This window comes from Aspergillus pseudoviridinutans (assembly GCF_018340605.1).
Source record: "Aspergillus pseudoviridinutans IFM 55266 DNA, scaffold_4, whole genome shotgun sequence".
NCBI classification, from domain to species: Eukaryota; Fungi; Ascomycota; class Eurotiomycetes; order Eurotiales; family Aspergillaceae; genus Aspergillus; species Aspergillus pseudoviridinutans.
The window spans coordinates 1,712,314-1,735,229 of NW_025091284.1; the positions used below are offsets into that span (position 1 = coordinate 1,712,314).

The window sequence follows — 22,916 nt, forward strand, 5'->3', positions numbered from 1 at the left end:
GTAATTCAACAGTTACTTCACCTTGCCAACGATATGCTTTCAGAGCCACCGTAAGGCGTGACGTGTGGCGTGGGGCTGGTTTTACCTTAGATGAGGCCTTTTCGGCCCACTTTAAGGTTAAACTTTAAATCGCACCCCACGTGGATTGATTATTGAAGAGTGTAAACATGACGGTTGAGACACGAATAAGCATGTTACCATCCTTACTGAAAATAATTTTCCTATACCGTAGAAGTGGGCTAGGTTTGCTATCAAGATCATATAAATTGTTATACAGAGATATGCTTGTCAAGATATGAAGTTGTAATTATCGTGTTTGAGGTGGTGTTTCCGGGTGTCTCACTCGCTTATGAATTACCCTACCAACGTATGTAGCACTTTTTGATCACTAATCACACATATAGGCCTCACTTTTGATAAGCTTACTTAGTGGATTACCAAAATATCTTCAGAGACTGCTCCATCCAGCCTAGGTGACCCACCTGGTGGCAATTTCAGGGCTGGGAATGGCGATAGAAAGCCGTACAGGCTCATTGAGCCGTAGGGTATTGCCATATCGTACGCCTCAAACTAATTTGGACTTCTCGTGCTCTACTCAATCGTACTTTATCTCCGGCCTTTGCAATCGAGATCGCCATGTAGCGCACCCTCCCGGCTGATCCATCTTTCAGTCTTCAAGTTCTGCTGACGCCGCTAATCTGAAGACCTCTCTGAACTACAAACATTAAATATCTCCTTACATCCGTTTATCTCCGGCGATCTTCCTCTCCTGGCGCCGATAAAAGGATGCTTCGTCACGGCGAGAAGAGGAATCATCAAAGTGATCAAACGATATCTGGACATCCATCTGCAGCCAAGATCTGGTACTTTGTGAAGTGAGAGTGCACAAATTGAAGACAGCGGCAATGCAAAAATCGCTTGTTACAGGAGGCTCCGGCTTCATTGCCCTTCATGTGGTAAAATGTCTGCTCGAAAGGGGTGATCTCGTCAACACCACTGTCCGCAGCCTGAAGAACCTTTCGAAGTGCAAGCCCCTGCTTGATATGCAACAGACGTATCCAGGCAGGTTGAAACTCTTTGAGGCTGATTTGATGAAGGATGGCTCTTTCCTGCAAGCGATGGAGGGCTGTGAGGTTGTCTACCACGTCGCCTCGCCGTTCTTAGTCCCACAACAAATCAAAAACGGCATGAAAGAATGCGTCGAGCCTGCTCTTCAAGGCACGAACAATGTTCTACAGTCTGTGAACAAGACCGAGAGCGTTAAACGCGTCGTTTTAACGTCATCCAGTAAGTGGAACTTCCGATCTGTTTCTCTAAGCGTATGCCTAATTCATAACGCCTTAACCTAGTCGCGGCCATGTACGGTGATAGTTGGGATATCCTCAAGATGAAGGACAAGACCTTGTCTGAAGACTATTGGAATACGACGAGCACTGCCACCTACAGTCCTTATAGCTACTCTAAGCTAGTCGCTGAGCGTGAGGCCTGGAAAATTTGTGACGCTCAGGAACGCTGGGACCTTGTGGTTATCAACCCGGGCCTCGTCCTCGGCCCGTCACTCACCTCCGACTCCGCATCCGGTAGCCTGTTCATGCTGGATGCTATGTACAAGGGCGAGAATCGCTCGGGGGTTCCGGAGCTACACTACCCTGTGGCAGATGTGCGGGATGTGGCTGAAGCGCACATCAGAGCAGGAAAAAGTCCCTCTGCCAAGGGGAGGTACATCATCGCCAGTGACCGCAGTATTTGCTTGCTGGATATGGCAAACTACGTGAGGGGAATTCATCACAAGCCCGAGTCTTTGCCCACGCGCAATCTTCCGAAACTCCTTGTCTTCGCCGCAGGACCCTTCATCGGCCTGCCCATGAAATGGGTGTCACGAAACATCGGCATCTCCTACAAGGTCAACAACAGCAAGAGTATCAGGGAGCTGGGGCTCTCATACCGTCCAGCGGAGCAGCTGCTGAAAGATCACTATTTGTCGTGGCAAAATCAGCGCGCTGGCAAGTGACCTTTAGGGGTCTTACTGAGATGAGAGGCCACCACCGTCGCCGTCTGTATCTTCTATTAGTTCCTGTAATTCCATAGTCGTGGTTACCGTTGTCTTCTCCTTGGGCAACCTGGTATCTTGTCCTTAGATTGTACTCAATAATACACTGCTCCTGATAGTTCGCTTTGGTTCTTTTCACTTAGCTTTGCCCTTGGTGGTCGCTGAGTCGCTATCAAGTCTCTACCTGTATAGTGATCCAATTACGCTTGGATGCCATTTTTTGTCCATTGGGTTTAATGTAAAAGCTATGGGCAACACGAAGTTATTGTACAAGTGGTGGAGAACAGAGCGGAAGGGAGAAGCCAGTATAGGTAAAAGAGGCCGATGGCCTTGACCCCCAATACAGGTCTCTCAGCAAAGACAAATCCTCAAGAAATCTCAAATGAGATTTAAGCCTTTGTATGGCCTGAGATCTTTATTCAATACTTAACGCTGTGCATTGTCACCTTCAGTGGCCTGCGGACGCGTAGGGGTGGCTTCTGAGGCAGAAACCTTGGTTCTCGTCTCTGTGCACGTCCATTTAGACTTCCAAAGGCTTCAAGCCCCTTACCCAACTTGCATAGAGTGGGCCCGGAGTTTATGGGAAAAGTCCACAGACCAACGTTACCCACCCAGGATGATCTTTCATTACTAATTCATGATTATTCAACGCCCCGAACCTCGGGTACGGATTTAACCACTCAAGTGTTTTCTGCCTCAATTGATGACCAGGCTTTATTTTCCTAGGAAAATGTACGGAGTTAACGGATATGGCGCCGAAAGACTCGAATGATGTGGTGCTCACAGCACAATGCTTTGAAGCATGCTGCGTACAAGTCCTGATATATAAAACCCTTCAAGCGTCGCTATATTTGGATCACTAGTCTTCCTGTCATTTGATCCTCTACTCGTACACGAGCTCCATATCTTAAAGAGAAAAGAAAGAACATAACAAGCCCGTTTCAATGACCTTTCAAACTACCCCGACGCTCTTTGCCTCCGTCAAGGGGGTGAAACTTGGCTACCGACGCTTCGGAAAACTGGGTGGTGTTCCCCTAATTTTCCTCACTCATTTCCGCGGATCCATGGACCTTATCGATCCATTGCTCATCAATACCATTGCCGAAAATCGTGAGGTGATCCTGTTCGACAATGCTGGCGTTGGCCACAGTGAAGGCGCTGTCCAAGACACCCTCGAAGCGATGGGCTCAACGGTCGTGGATTTTCTCACCAGCATTGGCGTCTCGAAAGTCGACATCCTCGGCTTCTCTTTGGGTGGCATGATTGCCCAATACATCGTTGTTAGCCATCCTCGCCTAGTGAACAAGCTGATCCTCGCGGGAACTCAGTCAAGTTACACGGAAGGTGTGGTTTTTGGAGATCCTGAGATCATGGAAATTGCGGGCGGAGCCGTGCCCTCAGAAGAAGATATGTTGAAACTCTTCTTCTACCCGTCTTCCACGAGTCGTGCGCTCGGTCATGCGTGGTTCGAGAGAACAAAGGAGCGTCAGGTCGAGGGTGAACAATGGCGCGGGTTCCTTGACCAAGCTGGTGCCGCAACGCAGCAGGCCGCGATTGGAAAGTTTGCGGCGGACAGTGAGCTTTTCGAAAAGCTCAAGCAAGTCGACACGCCCGTGTTGGTCACCAATGGGAAAGCTGACATCATGACCCCAACTTCCAACAGCTACATCTTACTGCAGCAGCTACGTAACGCGCAGCTGCATCTCTACCCGGACGCAGGCCACGGCCATCTCTACCAGGTTCCGGAGATCTACGCGAAGCAAATTGAGCTATTCTTGGGTGCGTGAAATATCTAGGAAGATTATATAGTTTATATTAAGATCAGATTGAATGAGGGATGCAAATAGCAAGGGGTTGTGTGTTTGAGTTTATGCCCATGCGATCAACGATATTGAACCATATTTCCACTTCGGTCTAGCGCTGTCGTGCGAGGGAGGCTGACAATAGCCCTGTTTCTTGTATACTCACCCTTCTCACTTAAAGTCAAATGACTGTAGGGCGGCGACCACCCGTTTCTCTGTCGAGCTAAGTTAATTTTATCGTTAGCATGGGCATAGCGCGTGTGGCTTATGTACGGCTGAGCGGACGGGAAAACCTGTTTTTCACACCCTATGGTCGTATGTGCTAGAACCAGTATAACTGAATATAATGAAGGGCATATCAGTGATGCCAAGAGTAGCTAAATCATACATTCCTGACACTGATTTTGTGTTTCTTCTTTTCTTACTCACGGATCGTCGATATGGCTGGTGGACACTGGTAGTTCGGGAGGGGTTGGAGGGACTGAAATAAGGCGATTGCCTATTGCTTTATCTTACAATATACTCGCTAACATGCTCCTGATAGCAGTCGTAGTTTATCTGCAGTCCATGTCTACGAGACTTGACAGCCTTTTTATGTTTGAAGGGAACTTAACGTGCACCACCTTCCCGGCTCCGGATCGCCACATGAGTCATTGAGAAAAGGTCTGCGTTGCTTGCATTCATGCCCGAGGTTTCGTGACCTTCTTTATTGCTAGGAGAATCAGGAGTCAGGGAAGCCTGGCGATTAGTCTTTTGATAAAGAGTGACCAGTGGTGATGGTCGTAGATCTGACGAATGTAGCTATATGGACATTCGTTGGGGTTATGGTAGCAGACTGTTTCTTTCCAGGGAGGTGGTAGTGCTGGCTCGAGCTCCTTCGCTCGGTGATGAGACGAATCGCTACGATCACGGCATGGGTAAGCATGTACAGCACTAAGAGCCGGCCGGTCAGAGGATCGTGGATAGTGAGGTCCCAGGGAATTTGCGAGTACATTTTGCGAGACAAGTCTGGCCAGTACAAGAATAAAGGAGGGTTCAGTATCTCCCCGGAAAGGACTGAAGGGGGCGACCACTTCTTAAGGCGAGTAGCAGTACGGAATGCAGTCAAGTAATGATGACGGTATTACATCCACCAGAGTCAATTTTGCTTGAGATGACAGCATGTGCTGTTTGACGATACCTTGTAGTTGGATCAAGGTCGAAATGTAACATCCCCCAAAGGCCGGTGTTGTGTTGCATCTATAGCATATGTGCAAACTTTGGATAATAAATTGACAGTAGCGAGTCTCGAGATCTTTGGTTATTCATATCATTACCGAGTACTTCAAAGTTATTACTGATCCCGCACTCAAAGCTGTCTTTGCAGAACCCGCACCAGTCCGCACGCCTACAATTATCAAACCGCACATCTGTGGGATTACTGAGCTCGGCAATTGAAAAGAGATTACAAAGATGGATGGCTTTGATGATGCCAATGCACTGCCAGCCTACCAGGCTGTTAAGCCAACTGTTGACGTCTTCATCCTCCTTATGGGAGTCGGCTGGGCGATTAACTACACTGGGATATTGCACAAGTCATTTCAAGATCGAACCTACGGAATGGCAATCATGCCCCTGTGCAGCAACGTCGCCTGGGAAGTGGTTTACGGGCTGATACACCCGTCTCCTAACACGATCGAACGGGGTGTCGTCCTAGCCGGTCTCACCATCAACTTCGCAGTCATCTACGCGGCGATTCGGTTTTCGCAAAGGAGAGGACACACATGCCGCTGGTGAGAGATAACCTCCTTCGGATCTTCCTCTTTGGGGTCGTGGGCTTCCGTCACGGGCCACCTGGCACTCGCAGCCGAGATTGGTCCTGCTGTTGCATACTCTTGGGGTGCGGTTTCCTGCCAGCTGCTGTTGAGGCTGCCGCTGCAGTACTCGTGGGGCTTCCTACACTCTAAGGTAAGTGTTGCTTCTTTCGGTGAATTCGGTGAAGTACGCAACTAAGAATTGCAGGTTGTCTCGATTTCTCGGGAGCGCGAGCACCATAATCTTCGCATTCTTGCGGTGGCGGTATTGGCCGGAGCTAAACAGTCCGCTCATATTGTGAAGCTTGGGAGCGTTTCTCCTACTAGATGCGTCGTACGTCGTATGCAACTGGCATGTGAAACAATATGAACATTGTCTAGGCCCGAAATACTTGGAAAAGGGTAAGTGAAACATTTGAATGGGGTGGAGTGGTAAAAAGGGAGTGGATTTATTAGCTAGATTCAATGATGGTAGAGGTCACCATCGGTACGTAGCATTACAATTGTGGCTTTCGGAATGTCCTTGGAAGTATTCGTTTAGTCAATGGCAGTGAGATTAGGAGTTCACGAACTGTTTCCATAATGGCTTCAAGCTCAACAACTTTGGGCTTGACTCTGAATTAGTCTGCAAGAAAGTAACGTCGAAACAGAATATCTCCTGTTTTTATCTGGCACGTGTGCATGATCGAAGGCATCCTCCCCTAGACATGCATCTGAATAGATACAAACTGGCATCGATGGCATCGATGGCATCGATGGCATCAACTCGAGTCAATGGCTGAGAGAGCGAACCAGGTAGCTTTCAGACGAGTGTACATAAATGCGAGTAGTATCATCCATTTCCAAAGAGAAGCACTATACCTMCGAGGTCATACCTTCCCTTCTTGTCCATCCTTATAATCAACTACAGCTAAACCCCGGCAGACATCCATTTTACAGCAATCGGCGGATGACTGCTGCTCCTGATCCTCTGATCCTTGGACCACAATTGAAACGCAAGGTCTGCGGGTCCGACCACGACTCTGACGCTAAACGTACCCTTCCAGAACACCGGCTTTCGGCTATACCAGTGGCGGTTCTTGAGCTTCTTGTCTACTCCCTCGGTCGAAATGTGCAGGGTGCATACTCGCTCGACCCCCTTGTGAGACATACTCTTTGGGAGCAGCGTGGGCGGATACATCGACATGACAATGTGGACCTGGAAGGTCTCAGCTTCCCGGCCGGGCTCCAGCTTCAGCTGAAACTCTTTTTCGAACCCGGTTGAAGGAACGGCTGAGCCCTGCTACTGTTAATACCCATGTCAGTGTTTTTGGACTGGATTGCGTACCTGGACAACCAGCCAATCTACCTGGTCAATTGCATAACTAAGCTGATCGTGCGGATCCCGCCGGATAATCTCTCCCGCGTGCTTCTCTGGGACGTAAAGCTGATCGCAAATGATCCCGTAGCTGACCGGAGAGCATCGAGATCCAAAAGTGACGACACCTCGCTTGAGTAGCTGGATGCGATCCAGGACTAGACCGTGGACAACGGCAAGCTGCCTTTGTGTCATCAGCACTGGAAATAGGGTAGATGACACAAAACTCACGGTTCCTCGGCCATCAAGATCCGCATGGCTGTTGTATTGCCGTGTCCATTCCCAATCTCACTGCTGTACCTTTCCATCAGTCGCTTGCGAACATACGGTGAGCTTCCAAAGCCCCCCGACAGAATGAGGTATGACTGGATGTGTCAGTTTAAGGTCTGCAACTAGCTAGGCAGGTGACCGTACAATGCGTTCAGTTGCGAATCGATCATGCATGTGTCGGAGTTGGCCATCGAGCAAGTCAAACATCTCGGCTATTTTTGTGTCAAAGCAATGTTGCAAATCATCCCTGGCAGATTAGCTATCGCCTTCTACACGACCTGTGAGCGCACCCGACACATACCAAGAAATGCTCATCTGGCCGTCATAAATGTCTGCCTCGGGGAGGTCAGGACCCGGCTTGAGGCCGGGAACATCTAATTTGAGACTTGGGGTATTTGCTGCTGCAGCTGTACCGAACGCGCATTTCAGTCTCTGGAATCGACCGAGGATCATCCTCCATGCCGTGTGTGACGGAGACATATCCAGTCTGTCGTGAACCTTGGATAGCCGTTCGCAAATAAGGCTATGCATCCCGCGGTCGATAAAAACAGAGCCAATGGGTCGTCCTGACTAGTTTCAGCTGTAGACTTCCAAGGCTTCTGAGAAACATACCCTCAACGCTGCCGAACTGATCGAGCTTCGTTGGCTGGCCTCGCCCGGACTTGAGTTGGAGAATGTTTACGTCCTCCACAGTTAGCAGCTGCGGACGACTGATGCATACAGATTGAGCTTTACTTACTGTGGTTCCACCTCCCGCATCACAAACGAGGACGATGTCATTCACCTGCGGCACTTAACACAGATTGACGGCAGTTCCGTAGATAATCTCACCTGATAGTGTTCCTTGCAAGCATATACAGCTGCAGCCTCTGCCTCAGTGAGCCCAATGACGGCTCGATTATATTCTGGTAACATCCCCAGACTGCCCGTGTTGACCGCTCGCTGCAGTAGGTGCCGCGTTTCTTCAACCATACGAACATCTTTCCACGTTGTGGGCACGCTAAATACCCACTCGACCTTGCAGGAAGCAAAGGAGGGAAGAGTGTCTCTGAAATGCGCAGTGACATGCTGGCAGATGCACCGGATATAGTCCTGAAGCCATCGCTGTGCTTCTGACCGTGTGATCTTTCCGTCAGGGTGACTGCCAGGAGCCAGATGCAGCTTGAAATACTCCTTGATGTCCGAGGCTGGCTCCTCAGTATTACAGAGAAACCCCCATGACTTGACATTGTGCGAGGCAGATTCATATTCAATCGCAGTGGGCACTTTGTTGGCCAACTCGCTAATGAGCTTTCCCGGCCATCGCTGGATGGTCCTCGGGGGAAGCCATTCTGGGCCGATTGAATAGGCGACTCCTGTTACTCATAAGTGTTGATACGTCCAAAACTTATTGGAGACGTCGTACCTGTGCAGGTCATTCCAAAATCAACCCCAACTACGATATCTGGTCTCCAGTCATCGTCCCAGGATTTATGGATTGCCACAACTTCCTTCTCGTCCATCGTCAAACAGAGGAGAAACGTTGGCCATACTCAAGGTTTTTTGCGACCCTACGCCCCTGGAGATATGGGAGAAAAATACCCTTGGCGGAAAGGTCATGGCGTTGGCAATCCCTCTGTAGTGAAATTGCGGCGCAGCTACAGCGCAGTACCTCCTGACCAGGGTTGATGCTCTAGCGAATCAGCGAAGAGCCAAGGTCGTTTACCAGCCTCAAAGTGGTAAAACCACCGTGAATCTCAGCCTGATTGAATCCGGAGTGATTTCTCTTTGATGAAATGTGTTGTTTCACTAAGCCGGATTCGAGGATGTGCATACTTCCAACCATGCAGGGTTACAGCCTGGTTTCATAAGAGTACGCAAATCCCTCGCTCCATCCCAAAGTGCGCGTACATCCGTCTGAAGCTCTTCACAGAATGGCCGCCACTACGCCGTCCTCCTCGAGCACTGACACAACGACGCCATGGGGGGCTCCGTCGAGCACGACGTCGTCCTCTGCCCTACCTAGTCAGGAACCGACCACACCAGCCTTGACGAGCGCCGCAGCGACATCCTCATCAATCTCAGCAGTGTTAACCACTACATCTACGCCAAGTTCTCACTCAACTCCATCGCAGATCACCTCTGTCACACCCTCCAGCATCTCTCTCAGCTCGAGCAGCACAGTCGCCAACGCCACTGCGTCAAGCACTGCGAGTGCCCATAGTACCCAGAGTAGTCTACCTACTCCGTCGCCAAGCAATGTGAGCACCGGCGCTCTAGCTGGTGCGATCGTCGGCAGCATCATCGGCACCGCCGCACTCACAATCCTGGGTGCATTTCTCTTCTTCCGTCGGCGTAGAAAAGGCGCAGGCGCGGGGCGTTCAGAGCAGTATCCCGAAGAGAAACCACCGCAACATCCACCACTGCCTCTAGGAGCATCTGCATCCTCCCATTATACTCCTCAACCTGCCGATGATGAGACAGTACGCGCGCGGATCCTCACGCTCTTCGACCATGCCAGTCTCCACGTCGATAACTACTACTCTTCTGGAGCGTCATCTAATCCGCATGACTCGACTACGTCTCTGGCAAGCTACGAGTCCCCGTACCTGCCGTCACCCATCGCAACCTTGCTGGCTAAACCAGGCAGACAGCGCGGTGTCCTCACGCATGTCCTTGTTCGGGAATTACTACAGCAGATCACCCCCAGGCCAGGAAAGGGGGGACTCCTGCCTGCATGTTACGCGGCATGTCCGCAGATCGCGAATCAAACACCAGGTACGCGTGCGCCTTACGCACTGCAAAGATTGTTGGGAAACTGACACATCACAGAGACAGACCAAGTGCTATTTAAGTGGCGTATGCTGACAGCGTACCTCTACCAGCATCAGCAGGCCGCTCGTGACGTGGACGACCATGCTATCGACAGGCTTGCAGAGAGATTTGTCGACACTTTCGCTGGCTATGCCAATCCCGCGCATACCAGGGCAGAGCGCGTCCAGCATTTAAAGTCCGTAGCCTCCGCCGCGGCGGAATTGGGTCGGTGGCTGTTCGCGCAGCCCTGTGCGTTTGAGTTCCTCTGGGATTATCCAGGGAAACAGGGGATGGTGATCACGCCGAGGGTCGTCAAGATCTGCGATGAACAGGGACGGCGGCTGTCGGTGCCACAGGTCATGGCACAGGGTACATCGCTGTAAATCAACTTTAAATTGGGATGAGATGCTCTGCCAGAAGTTGGCATGCATTTCCATTAAGTGCAGTATGCAGTATTAAGGGACATCCAGAAGAACACTATTGGTAGCAGACCTGCGCCTGAACTGGCACTTCCTTAGCATCCTCATTCACCAACCGGCCCCTACGAGAAACAGAGCACAAAATGATCGAAAGAATCCTCTCCCATCTGCAACAACCCTCATTAGTCTCGATCCATACTCAGCGACTGGGCTGGCCCACTTACGCGACAAGAATATTCAACGCAAAGACGATAATCTCCGCCTGCCCCGACATTGACAGGTAATCATGATAGTAAAGCCCCCAGTAGAAAGCAAAGTCACCCTCTGTAAGGGAGACAGCCCCAACAGCGCAGAGGATGATGACGAGGATGTCGAGGATGGCCGTCGCCGTGATGAAGCCGATATACCGGAAAAGAAAGAATAGAGCGAGGACGTCTGTGACGATCGTAAGGGAAGCCTGTAGTCAGGTTAGTTTTTGCCAAAAAAAGAAGAAGAAGTGTGGCGCACTGTGGCTAGAACGATGGGAAGCAAAATCGGGGGTTCCTCATTGTCTCCTCCCCATCCTGTTGCTAGGCGTGCTGTGACGGCCAGAAGAGCGATTGCAGATGCGCAGAAGAGGATGCGCAGGCCGAAGTGAATCCAGTCTCTTCCGCGGAAGGAGACAGTGCCCGCCATGATGGTGTACAGCTGTTGAGGGATAGTAAGTAGACAGATTTAAGATGTTGAATGTGGGAATGAGAGCCTCATTTAAGAAAAGGAAGAACGCCTTAGTCCATGTGAGACATAGCGAATCAGCTATGGTTGTTACTATTTGTTATGACTTAGACTAGAGTACTATGTTAGCTTAGCCTCCAGAACCCTTGAATCAGGAGGCTAGTTAATCTTCGTATAGGGCAGACCTGATTCCCATGGATACACTGTCAACATATACCTAAAGATCCTGAGAAGGACTGGATATAATTAATCGTCTTAGTCAGTGACCGATCACTAAATCCAATTACAGACAGGATTACGATAAAAACTCTTCCATCCTCACGAGACCAATTCCTGTCAATCTGAACTTTCACTGCCAAGAACAGAAACGAGCCTGGACTCAGCCATGGCTGTTTAGAGAGCAGCTAAGTATGTCCTAAGACAACTAGTGCCTCTGGTGCCTGAAACTACCTCGTTTTAGTAGAAAGCTTTGATCAGAGTAGCTTAGCACAGGGTCCGCAGGGTTTCCTATTCCGCCAATCATCGCTCAGCAACCAGAATTCATCTCGCTTAAATACGGACTCCTTTTAGGTACCTTAGTCTGTTTGGTTACATCGCTCGTAATAATAAATTCTCGTTGCCCATTATCACACAGACTTTACCAATCAACAGCCATCACAGCATGTACCTAAACAAAGGCGACCGATCGCCCATCCTGGCCAACTGAGCATTATCATAGCCCGAGACATCCATCTGGTCCCGTTTCTTGTTGATGCGCTGATACGACAACCGCAGAATCACCACTGCAATGATTCCGACCACCGCGAAACCCAGCTCCAATGCGTGGCCCAGAATATACCTGGGTGCGTCCTGCGCGCGGTAAAAGTTGGATGCCATGGCTGCAAAATTAGCATTTTCCCATCTAAAGCATCAACAAGAGACGTACCACCGGCCATATTACCCAACCCGATATGGATGGCCATTCCGGCCGCACGCTTGTAGTCCCCGGCCAGGTTGACGCTGAGCCAGGTGACATTTCCTGGGAAAGCAGGATAGATACCTGGCCTTGTCAGACTGGTTTCTGTTTTTTTGGGAATGAAAACTTACCGACGACAGCGACAAAGACACCGAAGTAGACAACCCCTGGTACTCCCCGACCGGTGGAGGCAATGACAATGATAAAGCCGATGGCAATTAACGACATGAAGAAGAGAATGAACGGAGACCGCTGCTTGCGACGGTCCGATAGCCAGGCTGCACCGACAGCCACAATGGCCGCGGCGATGTAGATCGGCACCGTGAGCAACTGCGCMGTTGAAGACTTGTACCCCAGGTCCTTGATGATGGACGGCAAGAAGTACGAGATACCATAGAGAGGGGTGGTGATCCCCCAGTACACTGATCAGTTAGTCTACCGAGTCGTCGAGCAACGCAGAGGTGGAAACATACTAAACAAAGCGACGTAGATCTGCCAGTCCGTCAACGCATCAATCACGTAGCGTACGCGGAAGCGCGACTCCTCATGGACTGCTCCGTCTTGCGTTGTGTCGCGTCCGGATTGAGACCGCAGTTTGTGAATCACCCACCGGCGCTCTTCCTCGGTCAGAAAGGTGGCTGTCTCTGGGAAGTCGTGGATCGCAAACGGGGCGACAAGGGCGACCGCAACGGTGAGAAGTCCCTCCAAGATGAAAATCCACCGCCAGCCGGCATACCCGCCCACACCGTCCATTTTCTATTCTCCGTCAGCTTTTGCCATTGCAAGGGGCACGGAGTCATACACTAATCGCGTAAGCGAGAAGTCCCGAGAAAGCACCGGCGATACTGGCCGAGCTGAAGAAGAGAGCCTGTCGGTACTGGGCTTTTTCACGGGGATACCACATGGTGATGTAGTAGGCGGTGCCAGGGTATAGACCAGCCTCTGCGCAAGTCAGTATGATAATTGCATGTCAATATTGCTGCGGACTCACCGGCAACACCGAGGAAGATACGCGCGGACAAAAGTCCAGCATAGTTGTGAACGACGCCCATCAACGTCTAGTTCGTCAGCTGGAATTCATCTCAATCGCGGTAAGCATACCATGACAATCCCCCAAGCAATCATCAAAAACGGCAACCATCTCGACGGCCGCAACTTTTTGAGCAGTAGATTACTCGGCATCTCAAACGCACAGTACGTGAAAAAGAACACCGTTACTGCGATATCGTCAGCACATCTCTCAACTCTTAAGTCAAGTGAAACATACAACACCAGCTATATTCCTGCGACGTCAACCCTAAATCCTCAACCAATCCTTCGATTTTCGCGTTCCCAATATTGCCGCGGTCCAAAAATGCCAATAGATACAAAATAGACAGCATGGGAATCAACCGCAGATCCATCTTGCGGAGGACCCGTTGCTCCTGCTCAGGCGTGAAGTGGGGAATTTGCTCCGCATCCTGTGAGTGTTTTTCGCTGATGGACCCGGACACAGGCGTTTCGGCCACGTGCTCAACGCCCATTGTGGTGGGTTTCTCGATATCGGTGTCGGTTGTGTACATGGTGATAGTACAGGGGATGCAACCATAGTAAAGGAAGAAGGGAGATGCAGGGTGTCGAGATCTACTTATGTCGATGGATTCCTGTTTCCCCGTGTTGATCGCTTACCCCAACTTTACCCCAGACTGTGGGGTATTCCCGCCGTGGGCTGGGTTTCCCGGTGGCTCTAGATGGGGCTATTCCGCTTCTCTGCTGTCATTCCAGTGGCCCAGCCTGCCAGGTCTTGCTGTGGCGTGGCTGGCGTCAGTAGTGAAGTTTAATTACCGGTATGCGTGATGCTGATAGGGAATTGAGATGCAATTTATCAGTGGCCGCCAGGGTAAGACACGTAATTATTTGCCGAGCATGGCATGATGAGGAGCGATTCGATTATGCAAGGTTACACTTTCTATTGGTTCAAAATTAAATGCTTATGCTTTGAATTAAGCTAATGCGAGAGACATCTCGTATGCATCCATACTCCTTGTTAGAGCCGTTGTAACTGCAACTGTTAGTATTGCAAACCCGGAGGTCTGGCGACATACCTGGTCCATTAGCGATAATTCTCCGAACTGCCCTCCAGACATCCACAGCAGTTAAAAAGGGTGCCACAGGCCAATATTCGCGAATCGAGTTCTCAAACCCCCGAAGCACTTCCCGTTGAGGCGAATCCTCGGGCTGGTTGTCCATAACGTCAATAGCCCACTCGGCGATCACCACCCCTGGAAAGTCAGTATATTCTTATGACGCGAAGGATATGGCTTACCGCATGGGATAGCGACCATGGACGTTTGATTCCGGCGACTGATCACCCACGGAATCATAGCGGCTCGCGCAAAGGCAGCCGCTTGCACTAAATCACCCTCACGGAGTACCTTTCGCATGGCTGCAAACTGCTTACTGCGCATGAGGTCCATTGTCTGACGGATATCCAAGACAAGAGAAATGCGCAAATAGTAGGCCGCTGGATAGCAGAGATGATTGAGGGCCAGATTCTCCAGGCTCGTTCGGTCATGGATCTGAAACCATTGATCTAAAGCATGCTGAAGGTATGAGTTTATCTCGACGACGTCGAGAACTGCTTCCCGTCGGAGACCATCTATGTAGAGTAGGAGCCCGACTACAAGGCAAAGAGAGGCCAGGCCGTTTAATGGCTGAGGTTTGCCGAACAGCAGCGCCTCCACATTCTCTGACCAGCTGCCAGGCGATCGACTCCGAGGATTCTGATATAGTGCATGCCATTGGACGGCTGAACGAGCATTCCACAATGTCTCCGACCAGGGGAATTCGATCAGACTGAACGGAAAGTCCAGGACATTGACGATCGGCTCGTATGCCACCGACCACAAACCACTCACGACAATGAAACAAAGAATTGATCTTAAGGTCAGCAACGCCGGCGCTTGCGGTACGCAAAGCTTACCTGCGGTGAGATTCTCCCTCGATGTAACTCTTCCATTTCTCCTCCACTGTGGACGCCTGATCGACAAGGTCCATTGCCGGTCCCGATTGGATAACTCGCGCGAGGTTTATCAAACTGTCAAGGCTGCCAAGGGTAATGTCGCTCTCACTCGACTTGCCCCCGGGTAGACCAAAGACACAGTTCAGCAAGAGCGTGGTGAAGATCCAGATAGGTATGGTATTATTTTCGCGGTTATAAAGCGTGTTTAACTATGATTGATAAGCCTGTGCATAGTCGGGAAACGAATTGTACCTACGTGATGAGCGACAATGCGACGGGAGGCCTCAAACAGCATTTGGCCGACCTCGGGTTCGTCACAGTACATGGCACCGTCGGCGAGAACACCAATAGCGATAGCTACTCTATGTCAGTAGAATATACCCGAACGGGAAGGATGTTTGTACCCGGTATTTGATAGATTTCTGACTTCGGATGAGCAAATGGAAGGTTCTTATGAGGTATCTCGAAGAACATGTGCCAGTAGCGGTAGAGAGAATCCATCTCAGGGATCTTGAAGCGGTGGGAATATTCTTCACCCCCTGCGACATTTATACTCTGACTGAATCAGCATAATCCGATATTCATATCCGCAGAACGCACCCTCAAACCCTCAAGCGCTTTTTCGATCCCCAAGCGGGCAGTCTCATTCCGATCATTTTCGAAGATCGCCTCACTCTGCGGTGTGCACAGCCGTAGCGGCGTTGGAAGACTTGTAGATAATGGAGATCGATTCAATGCTGAGAGAAGTGACGCGAACTCCAGCCCGCTGGGTAATTTCAACCAGGGAGGAGTCTCGCTTCCTAGAGGTGTCTGGAATCGAGAGTCTCGACGCCGATCGGAGATCACAGAGTACGCGTTTTCCTGGAATGCAGGACTACCCGCAGGACCGGCCAAGTAAATGCTTTCATGTTGCTGTGTCTCTGGCGCTAAAGGGGCGTGCAGTGCTGGTTCCGCCGGCTCCTCGACAAAGGAGGCGAATGGTGGTCGACTTGACGGGTCACCTTGAACAGGGTCAATTTGCCCTGGCGAGTATGAATTTGGATGGGTAGCTGCGCATGGCTCTGATTCTATTATTTCTGGTAAGGGAATGCTTGAAGTCGCGCCATGGCGGGTGCGTTGGTGCCGGTCATGCAATTCCTTTCGGGAAAAGCTCTCCCCACATATTCGACAACGAAAAGGCCGTTCCTTGGTGTCTAATCAACTGTCAGCAAGAAATTCATCAAGTCTTTGACAGGGTTCGATAGAGGCCAAGACGTACGCCTCCTCACATGGCGTTTCAGGTGTTCTGATCGCTTGAAGCAGAGGCCGCAGTAAACACAACGGTGGGGACGGGTAGGGTTCTCGGGAACAGTCGACATTGCCGGTGGGGTGTCAGTTGGGGAGAGTCCAAGTCCATAGTCTGGAAGCACTCATGGGGTGAACTACGAATTTTGATCTCTTTAACCCGAGTCACTTTCATCCTTTTCGCCAAGGACGAACATACGAGAGGCGAATTCTGGGCAAATCTTGTGGGGGCGACAGTGCGGGGTTGACTGGTCCACCAGGTCTGTGCATGGTAAACAGATGTAACCCAAGTACGTGGGGAGGCTTTAAGGCTTTAAAGTTCACATTCTCGAATTGTTTCTTTGTTTTACAAGGTTACAAAGATTCTTGATAGGTTAAATGCTATAACGGTCGTCCCATTGGATCTGCCTCTAGTACGTACATGAGAGCGCTGCCCCTTGGCGTCTTCATACTCCGCGACTCGACGATCAAATCATTTACAAAATACGTACTGTAGTAATCCTTACCATCTTCCTGGAAATCTCCTCCCCAGGTGAATGGCCCACTTGTCAAGATGATCCGCCTCGGGTCAGTAATGGACAGTAACCGACACAGTTCCATCCTCAACCTCGAGATCGTCACCGCCCCCTCCCTCGCATCAGGGTGAAGAACAAACATAATCTCCCACCCATGACGATTCACCCGTAATCGCTCCGTATCCGCTGGTTCACGGAACGTCCACCCAGAGCTCAGACTCTGGGCGCGCGGGGAAGTCGACGATGCCGATCCCCGAGGCATCTGGCTCTGTTGCCGGTCAAAGGCATCCCGCTCGGCAATAAACGCTCGTCGCGCAAAGCAAAAGCCACATTCGGGGACATGCGAGGTCACGAGCTGCATTTCGAGTTCCGCGCCGTCGAATAAGCAGGTATGCTGGATGTTTGTCTCTGGGTTCCTGGTGCGGAACCAATACACGTCATTCTCGCGTAGGAACCCGGGGAGCATCCGCACGAGCTCCTCATGCAATAGACGTCGGCAGGTGCAGCGGTGGGTTATTTCTACCGAGTACATTTCCCCTTCGCCGTGGATGATGCAGTTGGCGATGTTCATAGCAGGGAATGTGAATTGGCGGTCTACGCGAACACCTGTGCCACATAATTAGCCCAAATGCGGCGGACTTTAGGGGAGCTGGAAACTGCAAACCATTGGATAGGATGATGGCCATGCGTAATGTGACCCGCTCTTCTGGGACGACATTGCTGGGGTAATGGGGGATTGGCTCAAGAATGGGTGACGGTTGGGTGGGCAAGTAAGCCCCAGACGGAGTTGCCATCATTCATGATGGATGGAATAATGGGGTCGATGGAAAGGGCAGAATTGGATGCTGTAGGACAGATTAGCCCCAATATGTGGGAGAGGATCAGAGGCCTTGATGCCGTTACCCCACCGCCCCAACACTAAAAGAGGTCCGAGAAACAAGGTACGAGCCAATCAAGTAATTAGCGTAAATTGTCACGTGAATTTGGGGTAGGCCATGTGGGACGTGGGGGTTGTGGGCCCTATGGTAGTACTATCTCACTATCGAACTAAATCATTGCGATGATCCCAATGCCATTGGGGCCGTAATCTTTTGCATGCCTGATCCTGTACTTATAGAAATTCTTAATGTCCTGCTTCTTAGTCGTTAGAGTATTGTCTCCTTTATCTCTGTTTCCAGAATAAATCCTGCCAGGCTACCACAACTTTATCACGATGATCTCAACCTCATGGATAGAGCCCGATACAACCACCCGCCCTGTTGCCGTGATAGGCGGCGGGGTTCTGGGGCGCCGACTATGCATGATGTGGGCGGCAGCAGGGCATACTGTTCATCTGTATGAAAAAGCCCCTGAAGTCGCCAGCGCGGCATTAAAGTACATCAACGATGCCATGCCCGAACAATCCACCAAACTCGGCACGGAGCAAGGCAGCGTACTACTCTGCTCCTCTCTGGATAATGCAGTACAGAACGCATGGATGGTTATCGAAGCTATTCCAGAGATCCTTCCCTTGAAAATTGAACTATTCGGCCAACTGGACCAACTCACACCACCCGACTGTATTCTGGCCACCAACTCCTCCTCGTATAAGTCCAGTGAGATGATTCAGCACGTCACGCGGAAATACCGCGTATGTAACGGACATTACTACATGCCTCCGGACCAGAACTATCTTGAGATCATGACATGCGGGTACACAGATCCATCCATCATTGCGTTTCTGACGGAGCAGGCCTCGGCGGCCGGATTCGTCCCCATCCATGCCAAGGTGGAATCTACGGGGCTGATCTTCAATCGAATTTGGGCCGCGATTAAGCGAGAATCTCTATTAGTTATGGCTGAAGGTGTGGGAACCGCGGAGGATATCGATCAACTCTTCAAGGGCTGGTTTCATGCTGAGACCGGACCGTGTGAGATGATGGACCGGGTGGGTCTTGATACGGTGTACAACATTGAGAAGCATTATGTGGAGGAGAGAGGGCTCGATGCAAAGCCTATCGAGTGGCTGAAGGAGAAGTATGTGGATCGAGGGCTTCTTGGACGGAAATCGGGAAAGGGGTTGCTATATGAAGAGAGCAACGGCCAAGCTCAATAGACGATTTGCATTGTCCATAGTTCGGTTTAGCTGGCTACACATGAACTTGGATAACTCAGCCTCAATTATTGCTTTTTAATTACTCGAAGAAATTCATCATCATTCAATCCAGGCTCCGAAGGAATGCACTGTCAAATATCACCAGGAAATGGAACCTAGTAGCGTATCAACGTGATCAAGTAACTCCCACAATTCTCATGTGCCGTTCTAATTATAATAACTCTTCCAATAGCATACACGAAGAAATTGCCGAGTGGGTTGCCAGGCTCAATTCTCTATTCGCAACTAACGTGTCCAAGTGTCAGGGGTGACGATTTGGTGACACATGGGTGTTGTACAAACATCTTACTTTTTACCGGATCATCAAACATGCATCCAGGACTTCCTCATTAACCTATGTTCCCTCGATGGAAAGACATACTTCTCCCTGGGACTACCACCCCAAGACCATGTGCAGACTGCATAGCCCAGAATGGGCTGGAGGAGTTCGAGTGGAAGGGCCTTCTCGAGCAGATGCCGTTCGCAGTGTCATGAGAGACACATATTTCTTGGTATGAACAGACAAAAAGATCTGGAAGGTCGGTAGACAAACATACAAGACTGTCCGTCAACCTAACTCAGTTTACCAAAACAGGTGGTACTGGAAATTCGCTACAGAATGAGTGGACGAGGCTTGAGACCAAGAGCGAAACATGTTCCATACTCAGTTGATTTGTTATCTGTTGGTCAAACTACCTAGATTCATGTACACAACTGTGTTGCAGGCCTCTCCATTTCCTAAAGCTCTCGACTGCACCTAGGAGGCGGTTGGAATGCACTGGGAGTAGTAGCTGTTGTAGGAACTGCATGTGGCTCCGGTAGAGCAGGCTGTGGGTCCAGACCATCCACTGCCACCGCACTGGCCATAGACCGATTGAACAGAAGTCGAACCGCCTGCCGTGGTCGTAACTATGGTCGTCGTAGCCTTGGTTGTCGTGGACAGTGTCGTAGTTGCCTTTGTGGTTGTCGACGCACTGGTGGTTGGGGCACTTCCAGAGCCGGTCACAGGCGTTCCCGAAGCAGTGATGGTAGAACTGGATTGCACGACTGACACAGCACCGGGAATGAGAGTCGGGCCCGGAACTATATACGTCGAAAGCGAGGTGTATATATTGACGAGAATGCCCGGATCCGTGGGTGAGTAGAGCTGTGTGCCCTTCACACCGGATGGTTGCGCCGTCCCTGATCCTGTAATCTGAAGGTTAAAACATTGGGGGTAGCTCTGGGCTCCGTTTTCACTTTCAGCTCCATGCAAAGCGATCAGCTCATGTCGAAGGACATAGTAGCCCGGTGCAATCGTCGGGGGAATCTCCACAAGCCACGTGTTGTTATCCGCGATCAACTTATCGTCGCCCCAGACCCCCGGTGGGCTTGAGTCATCCACCAGTCCAACGCCATCAATCTTGAAGAACTCTAGAGTCGTCTTGTCTACCGTCTCGCAGCTCGAACCGCAACTAGCCAGGTAGTCAATTACCTGTACTGAGTTAATATCATAACCAATTGTTCGACAGATATCTTGGCCTAGCTCGCATCATTGGTCCGTTCTTGAGCGGGCCCCGGCCAGGACGAAGAGGACATACCGGTCCATGGTGGGAACTTGGCCAAGTCGTCCATTGAATAGATATTTTGTCGCCGGCAGCGACCACAGCATGCCCCCGCGCGTTGGTGGCGTTGAGGTGACAGATGATATCGTTCGTTCCATACGCATCCGGGGAGATGAAGCCATTTGCCGTGTTGGGGGTCTGCCACGCTACCACCACCGGCGGATTAGAATTGTAGGGATCAGAATTAATATCCCATCCGCGGTACGAAACACCGTTGATCACGATGTTTGAGACATGGCCGTGTGCTGCGACTTGAGTAGTGAAGAGAAATGCTGCAAGCAGCTGAGTGGATTGAACGTGTTTCATGCTGAATGATGGTAGGTGCTTGTACAATCAGTAGAAGTGATAGACAAAGAGTGAAGCAGATTGCTTCTAGTCGAAGGAATAGTACGTTGGGATGAGCCATGAGAATAGTGGCTTTATATCATAACCGTTCATTTTAGCCGGCGTTAGAGCAAATGAGACTGGATATTGTAGTCTGTTCCGGGAACGGACCGTGCCACACTGGGTGCTAGAAGACAATCAAGCCCATGCCGTCCAGCTACCAGTAGAACAGGCCGTCTAGGCGCCTCGTTGAGCGGCATAAATTGCGTACAAGTGATGTAGCATGCAACCGAGGCCTGAACGCTGCAAGCGAAAATTCCCGGTGAGTAATGCAACATATATCAATTGAAATATATCGTCAGAAACTTGGATGGCCCAGGCTAGACTGCACCATAAGGACGACAGAGGGACAGGATAGACACGAAGACCCCACGTCAGTATCGAAGGTCATGGACAACGGCAGGGATGTTGATGTGCCGAAGAAAGGTGCATATAGAGGATGATGCATGACTAGTCTGATTTCCCCACAGAGAAATCCTTGTAACTGTCGGCTGTTCGTGCATTTACTCTTCACACTTCACAGAATACCCTGTTATGTCCGAATCAAGAAAGGAAAGGTTCCGCCAATTCGGAGATCACCCCGCAAATTGCATGCCCGGCTATTCGGTAGCCCTTGCCGGAAAGCCTGAAGAAACTCCCCCTGTTTCATCTCACTGCCACAGATGCCGTGGTCATATGAGCAAGGATTTTGAGGGGATCAGACGCTATTGCGCAATATAGGATATTAAATGAAATTCGTCATCGAAACGTCTCGGGCTAGCATATCTCGGGGATAGTCTCACTTCGGTTGTCGTATTCCACAAATGACGATGTCCTTCTACGCCGTGGCAACTGGTGGATAATATTTTGAACGCTGGGAAGAGTCATCGGACCAGGCACAAGCCCCTCGAGGTTCAGCCTGTGGAGAAGACTGACTCCCGGGAGAATGTCGATACTTGCCGTCTAGCACAATATTGAATTAATTCACGGGGTGTGGCCATAATCCGAAACTCTGTTCAGGCAATCTGCAGGCAAGGCTAAGGTAGTATGTTAGTGCTTCTCATCCATGCCATCATGTTACCGGGACCTATTATCTCAGTCCTACGAAGAGCCATGCCATGACCCGTGTGACGCTGCACGCAGAACGCAAGGATTTGCCGGATGCACTGGGCTGGAAAATACCATGATGGTCACGGAGGGTAGTCTGCACCCTAGGTCGGATTCATAGCTGTAGTGTCTGTGCCATAAATTAACGAGACAGAGTCCAAGAGGCACAATCAAGCTTTTCAAGGGTTCTCAGCACTTTTTCTCCGTTCCGTACTGGGAAAGGGCAGGCTCATAGGGACAGATGATATGCCTGACATGAGCGTTGTTAATTTCAGGTATGCCGACATCTGGGAGAGGCCTCTGCGCTATCACTTCCTATCACTTCTTCTTATGTCTGGGTATTGCCCTCCTCAGAGTAAACCGAGGCAGACCGAGATAACGACTTTCAAATGCTGAAAAATGAAGGTGGGTCAGGTTTGGTGTCGTCCCTCGAGTAATAGGAAACTGAAGTTATGGAAAAACATAAGCGCTCTAAAGATGGAGGGTCGGTTCACGGGCCAGGCGGGCAAATATGGAGTAGCTGTATGAGAACAGGCCATACGGGAGACGACTCTCGCCTTTCGCTGAGTACGATGCCGTCATCAGGCTCTTGAACTCAGTCTCATTTGAAGTGCTTTTGTTTTGGTGAATGCTATTGACACCAACCCAGTCCATTGTCAGTAGTCACCGAGCAAGGAACAGGTCCCATGTGAGTACGAGTGCAAGCGAGAATGATGCTGTATAACCACCTTCGACCACATACTCACAGAACGCAC

The 22,916-nt window shown here is 50.5% G+C and overlaps 11 protein-coding genes across 11 annotated transcripts; 5 read left to right on the plus strand and 6 right to left on the minus strand.

The window, feature by feature from the left end:
* Window positions 1–905: 905 nt before the first annotated feature.
* Asppvi_006026 (uncharacterized protein) lies at window positions 906–2,011 on the plus strand (the record flags this gene model as incomplete). The annotated part of the gene is made up of 2 exons (XM_043301933.1): window positions 906–1,287; window positions 1,350–2,011. 2 exons carry the CDS (start codon window positions 906–908, stop codon window positions 2,009–2,011), a joined length of 1,044 nt encoding a protein of 347 aa, XP_043157868.1.
* Window positions 2,012–2,994: 983 nt separating this feature from the next.
* Window positions 2,995–3,837, plus strand: Asppvi_006027 (alpha/beta fold hydrolase; the record flags this gene model as incomplete). Its single annotated transcript, XM_043301934.1, has 1 exon — window positions 2,995–3,837. One exon carries the CDS (start codon window positions 2,995–2,997, stop codon window positions 3,835–3,837), a length of 843 nt encoding a protein of 280 aa, XP_043157869.1.
* A 1,467-nt stretch (window positions 3,838–5,304) lies between these two features.
* Window positions 5,305–5,628, plus strand: Asppvi_006028 (uncharacterized protein; the record flags this gene model as incomplete). The annotated part of the gene is made up of 1 exon (XM_043301935.1): window positions 5,305–5,628. The coding sequence occupies one exon, from the start codon at window positions 5,305–5,307 to the stop codon at window positions 5,626–5,628; it is 324 nt and encodes a 107-aa protein (XP_043157870.1).
* A 927-nt stretch (window positions 5,629–6,555) lies between these two features.
* On the minus strand, window positions 6,556–8,774 carry Asppvi_006029 (Hsp70 family protein; the record flags this gene model as incomplete). Its single annotated transcript, XM_043301936.1, has 9 exons — window positions 6,556–6,924; window positions 6,973–7,186; window positions 7,234–7,367; window positions 7,417–7,519; window positions 7,574–7,838; window positions 7,885–7,957; window positions 8,012–8,056; window positions 8,104–8,627; window positions 8,678–8,774. 9 exons carry the CDS (start codon window positions 8,772–8,774, stop codon window positions 6,556–6,558), a joined length of 1,824 nt encoding a protein of 607 aa, XP_043157871.1.
* A 411-nt stretch (window positions 8,775–9,185) lies between these two features.
* Window positions 9,186–10,448, plus strand: Asppvi_006030 (uncharacterized protein; the record flags this gene model as incomplete). Its single annotated transcript, XM_043301937.1, has 2 exons — window positions 9,186–10,029; window positions 10,084–10,448. 2 exons carry the CDS (start codon window positions 9,186–9,188, stop codon window positions 10,446–10,448), a joined length of 1,209 nt encoding a protein of 402 aa, XP_043157872.1.
* A 94-nt stretch (window positions 10,449–10,542) lies between these two features.
* On the minus strand, window positions 10,543–11,159 carry Asppvi_006031 (uncharacterized protein; the record flags this gene model as incomplete). Its single annotated transcript, XM_043301938.1, has 3 exons — window positions 10,543–10,606; window positions 10,709–10,941; window positions 10,992–11,159. 3 exons carry the CDS (start codon window positions 11,157–11,159, stop codon window positions 10,543–10,545), a joined length of 465 nt encoding a protein of 154 aa, XP_043157873.1.
* Window positions 11,160–11,852: 693 nt separating this feature from the next.
* Asppvi_006032 (allantoate permease family MFS transporter) lies at window positions 11,853–13,715 on the minus strand (the record flags this gene model as incomplete). The annotated part of the gene is made up of 8 exons (XM_043301939.1): window positions 11,853–12,076; window positions 12,124–12,237; window positions 12,285–12,575; window positions 12,627–12,909; window positions 12,956–13,095; window positions 13,145–13,211; window positions 13,255–13,370; window positions 13,421–13,715. The coding sequence occupies 8 exons, from the start codon at window positions 13,713–13,715 to the stop codon at window positions 11,853–11,855; spliced, it is 1,530 nt and encodes a 509-aa protein (XP_043157874.1).
* Window positions 13,716–14,135: 420 nt separating this feature from the next.
* On the minus strand, window positions 14,136–16,512 carry Asppvi_006033 (C2H2-type zinc finger protein; the record flags this gene model as incomplete). The annotated part of the gene is made up of 8 exons (XM_043301940.1): window positions 14,136–14,194; window positions 14,238–14,414; window positions 14,459–15,072; window positions 15,116–15,363; window positions 15,411–15,511; window positions 15,559–15,709; window positions 15,755–16,347; window positions 16,413–16,512. The coding sequence occupies 8 exons, from the start codon at window positions 16,510–16,512 to the stop codon at window positions 14,136–14,138; spliced, it is 2,043 nt and encodes a 680-aa protein (XP_043157875.1).
* Window positions 16,513–16,819: 307 nt separating this feature from the next.
* On the minus strand, window positions 16,820–17,750 carry Asppvi_006034 (uncharacterized protein; the record flags this gene model as incomplete). Its single annotated transcript, XM_043301941.1, has 2 exons — window positions 16,820–17,559; window positions 17,618–17,750. The coding sequence occupies 2 exons, from the start codon at window positions 17,748–17,750 to the stop codon at window positions 16,820–16,822; spliced, it is 873 nt and encodes a 290-aa protein (XP_043157876.1).
* Window positions 17,751–18,166: 416 nt separating this feature from the next.
* On the plus strand, window positions 18,167–19,048 carry Asppvi_006035 (3-hydroxyacyl-CoA dehydrogenase family protein; the record flags this gene model as incomplete). The annotated part of the gene is made up of 1 exon (XM_043301942.1): window positions 18,167–19,048. The coding sequence occupies one exon, from the start codon at window positions 18,167–18,169 to the stop codon at window positions 19,046–19,048; it is 882 nt and encodes a 293-aa protein (XP_043157877.1).
* Window positions 19,049–19,844: 796 nt separating this feature from the next.
* Asppvi_006036 (putative endo-1,4-beta-glucanase) lies at window positions 19,845–20,997 on the minus strand (the record flags this gene model as incomplete). Its single annotated transcript, XM_043301943.1, has 2 exons — window positions 19,845–20,561; window positions 20,668–20,997. 2 exons carry the CDS (start codon window positions 20,995–20,997, stop codon window positions 19,845–19,847), a joined length of 1,047 nt encoding a protein of 348 aa, XP_043157878.1.
* Between the last annotated feature and the right edge of the window lie 1,919 nt (window positions 20,998–22,916).